The sequence below is a fragment of the Gobius niger genome, assembly GCF_951799975.1.
Source record: "Gobius niger genome assembly, chromosome: 14".
In the NCBI taxonomy this organism is placed as follows: Eukaryota; Metazoa; Chordata; class Actinopteri; order Gobiiformes; family Gobiidae; genus Gobius; species Gobius niger.
The window spans coordinates 22,078,865-22,086,432 of NC_136865.1; the positions used below are offsets into that span (position 1 = coordinate 22,078,865).

Below are 7,568 nucleotides of genomic sequence, written 5' to 3' on the forward strand. Positions count from 1 at the left end.
TAATATATATAGTTTTTTTTTTCCTAAACAAAACTCTCTACATTCCAGTGTCAAAACAAAGTTTGGTAGCGTTGACATTTACTGGCTTCTATTGCCATGTTACCATGTTGTGACATGACTTGCATACCCTCTGTCCTACTACATGTAATAAAATATAATCAAATCTTAAATAAAGTTGACAAAAAAACACAAAATGCAGAATCATCGCCTGATATTTCCTTCCATAAACACAGATTTGACGTCCTTTAGGTCCTCGGCGCCTAATTTAGTGACTCAAAGTGAGTGCTGTGGGTGCAGGTTAAAGTCTGTCACTCTTTTTACCAACTCCAGAAACCCACAGCTCTGAGAATGATTACAAACGCGCAGACAAATTACGACAGCGTGCCCTTTTGATGATTGATGTGCCCGGTGCCCACAAGACACACAACTTTCTCTATATCCCATTATGCATTAACTTTTTGCACTGATACACGTGTTTATCTTTATGTATTGCATGTCTGTCCCTTTTTCCCCCTTCCCATTGGCAGTTAAAGCTGAAACTCTATTGTAATTGAATCTTCAACACATTGCAGACAACAGCTGAAGCACCAAAGCTCCAATAAATGCAAATAAACTACATTTGCAACACAGTGCCTCGTGTCTCCTCTGTCTCCTGCATAACCCTGGGCTTCACACTTGCAAAACGTCTCTATAGTCGTGCAAACAAATGGTACCTCTGCCTCTGAATATTGGTCTTTGACTGAGAGTGTGTTAATCTCATCCATGTCTTTACTTTAGGGCTTAGAATATGTAACAGGGAAAACAGAGAAATCAACAGCAGTGCCGAACCAAAAGAGGGTGTGACTTTTGAATTCACCTCGACCAAAGCAGAAGTGTCCTCTTTGATGAGTGTGATTCGATTTTGTCCTAGAATTGAGAGACAACTTTTTCAAAATGAAATCAATTTGTAAATTGAAGTAAATAAATTGAATTACTATATGTTACAGTCCAGTGTTGTCTCTAAAACAGGACTGCGTGATATTGCAGGTCATAAACTCTGAGTAAACAAACTTTGCCAACAGAACCAAATGTCTCATGATCTAATAACAGGGAACAGCTTTTTTGTTTATTTTTTAAAGAAAGCAAGATTTGGATGAAAAAAAATGAATAAAGATTTATTTAAAAAACAGAAGTTTTATCAAACATTCACACCACCGTTATAAACAGTCACATAAATATTAACATATTTTAGCCCATGTTTGTTGCATTTGTTAATGTGATTCTTCCTCCGCAGCTGCTTCAGTCTTGGGTTTGTTGAACGGGTTTCTGTTCTGCAGGAGTTTATTTATTTTAAGATACAGCTCACAGTCGTGAGGAAAGTCGTTTCTCTGTCGAGGGAAAAATAACATCAGAGATATTTGATGTTAGTATTTAACAGTTTTTACAAAGACACAGATCAAATAGTCGTCTCACTGACGTTTAAAAGCAGTCGAAGCAGTCCTTCCTTTGTCTGCTGCTCCAGAGATGTGAGAAACAGAGGCAATGACTTCTCTGTTATTGCGTTTCCTACAAACAAACAAAGATTTGAATGTATTTATTAGTGTTGTAACAAAACCATTTTTTTCCATCGGGTTCGATACTGATAGGTTCAGAGTAGTAACCAATGCCAATACCAGTCCGATACCACAGCAAGTGAATAAAAACAATAGTTAAAGAGACTAGATGCAAGTTGGCCATTTCATACTCACTACTGCCACCTCAGGTCATACACATAACTGCAGCTTCTATATTAAGCTCGTGCATGACGGCAATTTGGACCTGAATTAACACCTTTTTGAGTGACAGTGCAGGATTTTAGAGGCAGTTGTAGTTGTAGGCAGTTTTACATTTTTAAACTCCGTATAGTCCCTTTAAGCCTGTAGCACATGGCCCATTATGCAAATTAAACAAAGTCTGTGAAATGCTGCTTGATTCTACGTAGGCAAAAACACAAGATAACCCAAAAATGATCATTGGGGGTTTTATTGTCTGCATTTAGTATTGGATAGGTTTGGGTTCAGGTCCTCACCTATACTGATACCAGGAAAATCTGTGGTATCGGCATAAAATCCGATACCAGCATCGGTATCAGAACAACCCTAGTATAATTAATTCTTTATACTCAATAACAATTTTAATAAAAAACTGGATCCACTTTTAACAATCCTCCCTCCCATTTTATTTATAATCACTGAGTTGAACAAGACAACATACATTTTACCATTTCATAATTCCACGTATAATAACTTCCATATTTAGTAAAAATCAATATTGTCATGGAGTATATTGAGCTGAATGTTTCTCAATGTTGCTGTACAAACGTTGCACAAACAGCTTAACGTGCTAAACATTTTTACGAGTTTAAATGTACAGAGACCTGCCAGACTCAGGTACATGAGGATTGTGTTCCCGGGCAGAAACACCTGTCCGTCCTTGCACTGCACATGAGGGTCCAGCAAAGGGTTCACTATCTCCACTTTGGACTTGTACATAAGAACAACAGCAAAACATTAGTGACAAAAACAAATGTGGAAAAAGCTTCACTTTTGATACAAACCTCGACCAGTTCAGTGAAGGATTTCTCCTGTACAAATAACCAAAGGGTCAACAAACAGTTCCAGATATTTGTAAAGGGAAATGATATAGCAGGTAATTTCAAACCTCTGGTGTATCTGGAGGAGCTGGTTTCTTCTTACCGGCTGCTTTCCCTCCTTTGGCTGGAGGCACTTTTTCAGGAGCTAGGTAATTACAGAGTTTGTGCATGTAACAGCAAGTCAAATTTAATTCAATATTAATGCCCAGATATAGTTTTTTAAAGAAAAATGCTAGAAAACCTGCCTGCAAGTTCATGAAATTGATACAAATGTTGTATAATTAGAACAGATTTACACATTTACCACAAATGTGTGATAAAACAAATATTGTTACTTCTCATGCCCCTAGAGGCCACAAGCGCCACTGCAGGTGTCGTAGCATATCTAAAAATCTGATGTTTTGAGTCAATTTGTTTACAAGACCTTTTGGATTCTTTTGTGCACCCTTCTTCACGTTGTCTTTCTTCACAGTTCCCTTTTCTGGTTTCTCCTCTTTTTTAGCCATTTCCTGTGAAAGAAAACACAGATAGCGTCTTCAGCGGCGATAAAAAGCTTTGTTCGTTTTATGTATGAGGTGTAGCCACTTACCTTCTTCTTGGCAGTGACTTTATTGTCTGGTTTTCCCACTGAGCTTCTCCCATCCTGTTCTTCATCGGGCTGATCAGTGTCCGCCCCAAAATTCTGAAAAGACAGAGGCCACACTGTACAAAATGATGCGCGATTCAAATGTGTAATCTTAATTCTATAAGTACAGTTCACTTCATAAAACCTCAAAGTTTAAAGGGACAGAGTTTAAAAATGTTAAAATGATTTATTTTCCTCCCCCTACATGTCCCAGCCATGTCCTAATGTGTAGAATGAGCCCAGACCTGAGCCCAGACCACAACTGCCTCTAAAATCCTGCACTGTCACTCAAAAAGATGTTAATTCGTGGCTTAATATAGAAGCTGCAGTTACGCATAAGATGTTAATTCAAAAAGATGTTAATTCGTGGCTTAATATAGAAGCTGCAGTTACGCATAAGACCTGAGGTGGCAGTAGTGAGCATAAAATGGCCAACTTGCATCTAGCCCCTTTAAACATTTTTAAACCAAATGTAGCACAGTGTAATAATGTATACAATATCAACAATATGATTAGACACCATCGTGCTTTAAAACTCTTAATATTTGAATTCATCAAAAGATTTATGCTGAAAGTTAATGGAATTTTTACGACTAGACTCAGGCACATGACAGAACGTGGGTGAGACTGTTGAGCTCTATGGCACACTTACCAAGCCCATCTTTTCAGCTTCTTTCTGAAAAAGCAGCTTCCTTCTTTCCACAACTTCTTCATGGGTCAGAGGAAACTCTCTCAGCACCTGAAACAACCTTCATCTCAATCAACTCACACAACAACACTGTTTTGATCAGAGGTGGGCACAGTGTAGTCAACATGTTTAGAGTAGCATTCCTTTAAAGGAACAGGCCACCGTTTTTACATCTGAGATATGTTCTTATCTGAGCTTAGACGAGTTCATACATACCTGTCTGGTCTTTGTGCGTGTCCTCAGTCATCATGCAAAATGACTAAAGATGTTGTTAGCATTTGGCCTTTCCCAATGTATTCCTATAGCTCCAAACGGGGGTGAAGTTGGAAGCTACCACGCTCTTCCACAGACACGCACAAAGACCAGACAGGTACGCATCAACTCGTCTAAGCTCAGGCAAGAACATATCTCAGTATGGAAGAACTGGTTGCCCTCGGTCATGCAAAAAGACCAAAGACGGTGATAGCATTTGGCCTCTCCCAATGTATTTCTATAGCTCCAAAGGTGGTGTTAGAAGCGACCACAAATACGTATCAACTCATCTAAGCTCAGGTAAGAACATATCTCAGTCTGGAAAAAGGGTGGTGAAGAATATTTCAGTAGACAAAACATGAAACCATCTGTAAATGTTCATTCTTAATACAGTAATTGCTTTTTAAATGTCAGCATGAAGCTTTGGTCAAATACAGATTTCCTCTCAGTGTAAAGAGAAACCAAAAGTGTGTTCTACATTCAGAATACTATTGCTCAAGTGAATGTACATGAGTTATTACACACCTCTGGTTATAATGCATAAAGAACAGCTTCGTGCAAGTTAAAAGCTCTCATGTAAACACAAACCTTAGAAAACTGAGCTGCCCCTGAGTCTCCGATGCGATTGTTGGTCAGCGAGAGGTAGAGTAAGGCACGGTTCAGACGCAGCCCCTACACATGAAAACAGATGAAAAAACTGTTCAAAACGACTGCGATAGATAAATGTATAATAGAATATCCGTTTGACCTTGTGGATGTTGTACCTTCAGGATGTTCGACTTTACCTGTGCGAGATAAGCTGCACCTGCGTCTCCAATGCAGTTGAAAGCCAGGTTGAGGAACTGGAGGCTTTTGTTGGACGTTTTGGCTGTTGATAACGCGGAGCCGATCAGTCGCGCCCCTTCATCGCCGATCTCGTTGCTCCTCAGGAAGAGCCGAGTGATGCTGAATGAGGCACAGGTCGTTGAAAGAGAGAGAAAAATATGATAATGTTCAAAGTTTTAACAAGACCATGGATTTGTCTTGATACCAGTACCACAGTTTGGAAACCTCTGTGTTTTGTTGTACAAGTAATTGATTTGCAGTAACTTACACACTGTCCTCGCTGAGAAGGAGGTAGTAGGAATGGTTTGGCAGTGGGTTGGCGTCCAAATACACATATCTAACACAAAGACAAATAAATATCATTCAGCCATGCAAAAAAGTACTTTCAAAATGGAGTCGCAGACAAGAGACAAAAGTGGTTCCAGAATTAAAAACATGATATTCATCTCCAAAATATACAAAATATGTTGCTTTTTGTTTTACATTAGAAACATTTGCTTTGCAACTACAAAAAGATACAAAAGGATATTTGTCTCACCTAAGACTGCAGCCAAGTGACACCGTGTTTGAAAGTGACTTTACCATCTCATCCGTCAGGCCAGCTTGCCAAAAGCTACAAAACAAAACAAAGTATTACATTTCAAAGCAGACACTGTATGTCTGTCAAAAAATGTCTGTGTAAGAAATACTTACTAAAGGCTCTCAAGTTTGCTCAAGTGCAGAAGTATTTTATTCAAAGCTTGGACAATCTTCCCATGTACTTTCCATCCTTTTTCAGGGGGTTATAAGCATATACAGTATTTACAGTTTGTATTGTAACATCATTATTTTGTACATTTCTTACCCATTATCTTTACACTCTTGGCGCTGAGTGGATTTTTATTCTCTAGTTCAACATTGAGGTGTGGTTTGGACCACACGGTTGTGGTGCGAGGTACATTTTCCTCTGTGGACAGGCATTAGTTTTGAATGAGACGGACAGCTACTTTGTCAGTGTCGGACAAACAGCCCGAACGTTCTCAAATGTACCAGACGGAGACATAAACAACATAAACACAAATGGAGCCATACTCAGGACATGGGTCATTAAATGCTTCCAGGACGGCCTCATTGCTTCTCGGCATATTCAGAAAACCACAAATTAGTCTAGACCTCAAACAGTAGCATACAAGTGATTTCTAGCAACATTTTAATTAAATCTTACCCTATCTACTCTCCCTCAGTTAATACATAATGGTTTAGATTAGGAAGACCTTTTACCTGGCTGCTCTTCCCCTTCAGTTTCCAAAGTTTTACTGATGACACGTGGGATTTTCTTAAAATCCAGAAGGGCACAAAGTTTGGGGAAGTCCACCTGGATATTGCCCGTGCACTGATAATCATCTGTAAGATTAGTATGGCTTTAGAGTTACCTGAAATGAACACACATCTGCCCTGTCTGGACGATAGACTACAGGACGATAAAGTTACTCACCAAAGGTATGACAAATTGCCTCTTCTGTAGGGGAAGGTCCTTGGAAAAAGAAAGAATAGATTTATAGGCATCCCATGTATGCGTTAGGAGTGACATTTTGTGAACAGCACTTGGATGGACGGGGTTGTTTTAGCAGGTTTTATAGTAGCCTAGGCTGATACTTTTGGAGAAATCTTTGGTTTCTAAACAAAATGTAGTTGAATTAAACTGAAGCGATCTAAATGTGGTACAACCCTGACAGATATTTTAATGATTGTGAGACAGATCAAAAATAATCCAGTGGACAATAGTAGCAAGAAGCAACCCTTTAATTCCTTGTTTAAAATGATTCTCAAGAGCTAATAATTTGATCACAATTTGCCACTGTGCCAAATTAACCTTTGTAGTCCAATACATTACCTGTACCTAAATCTGTAAGTCTTGAGATGTCTTGATCTGCAACTTTTCCCTTTTTCTTCATCATACTGACTGTTTAGTTTTCAGAGCTAGCTGCATCCGGCTACATCCACAGCGTCTTGCGGGTCTCTATGGCAACACCTGTAAAATATGTTACTCCACCTGTAGCGTTAAATGGTTGTTCTAACTATCTCAAATTGCTGAAAATTGGCCCCTTTCCAACCTGGAGCAAATAATTATTATTTTATGTGCGTAAATGTAAATGTTAATGCGCAGATTTAAGAGTATTTAGTTGAGCAACGTTAAAGTTTATCGGGGACGGACAGATTTGGCTGCTACGTGATAACGTCACGTGATAATCCGGGACATGAAAAAAGTCTGACGCAAACTTCAGCACAACTTGGAAACCTTGTTATATTTAACTTGACAATGTAATGGACATAAAAATATAAACGACTTTTGAAAAACCTTACAGTAAAATAGCCGAATTACAGCTTTTTTGTGTTTATTCTTACAACCATATTATGGAGTTGGGTTTTGTTATATAATATTACTACAGTTGTACTAGCCGTACAATAGACAAATAATAATAATATTTTTTGTCTATTGCGGACAAAAAATAATAATATTTTTTGTCCGCAACATTGCTACGACTACCTCCCTAATAAAATTTTGCTTGTCCCTGCGCCATCTTGAG

General features: G+C 38.6%; 1 protein-coding gene across 1 annotated transcript; it reads right to left on the reverse strand.

The window, feature by feature from the left end:
- Positions 1-1,241: 1,241 nt before the first annotated feature.
- Positions 1,242-7,034, reverse strand: lrrc71 (leucine rich repeat containing 71). Its single transcript, XM_079570968.1, has 17 exons — positions 6,881-7,034; positions 6,476-6,514; positions 6,262-6,384; positions 5,846-5,947; positions 5,695-5,770; positions 5,540-5,614; positions 5,270-5,338; positions 4,962-5,121; positions 4,765-4,848; positions 3,889-3,975; positions 3,201-3,293; positions 3,036-3,120; positions 2,680-2,756; positions 2,576-2,602; positions 2,396-2,501; positions 1,457-1,545; positions 1,242-1,367 (listed from the first exon to the last, which is right to left on the reverse strand). The coding sequence occupies exons 1-17, from the start codon at positions 6,936-6,938 to the stop codon at positions 1,251-1,253; spliced, it is 1,467 nt and encodes a 488-aa protein (XP_079427094.1). The 5' UTR covers positions 6,939-7,034; the 3' UTR covers positions 1,242-1,250.
- Between the last annotated feature and the right edge of the window lie 534 nt (positions 7,035-7,568).

Coding starts and splice junctions, on each gene's coding strand:
- lrrc71 (XM_079570968.1), bottom strand. CDS start 6,938: ATGATGAAGAAAAAGGGAAAAGTTGCAGATCAAGACATCTCAAGACTT. Junction 2,603..2,679: donor CTCCTCCAGATACACCAGAG/GTTTGAAATTAC, acceptor TTATTTGTACAG/GAGAAATCCTTCACTGAACT. Junction 1,368..1,456: donor TGCTTCGACTGCTTTTAAAC/GTCAGTGAGACG, acceptor TTCCCTCGACAG/AGAAACGACTTTCCTCACGA.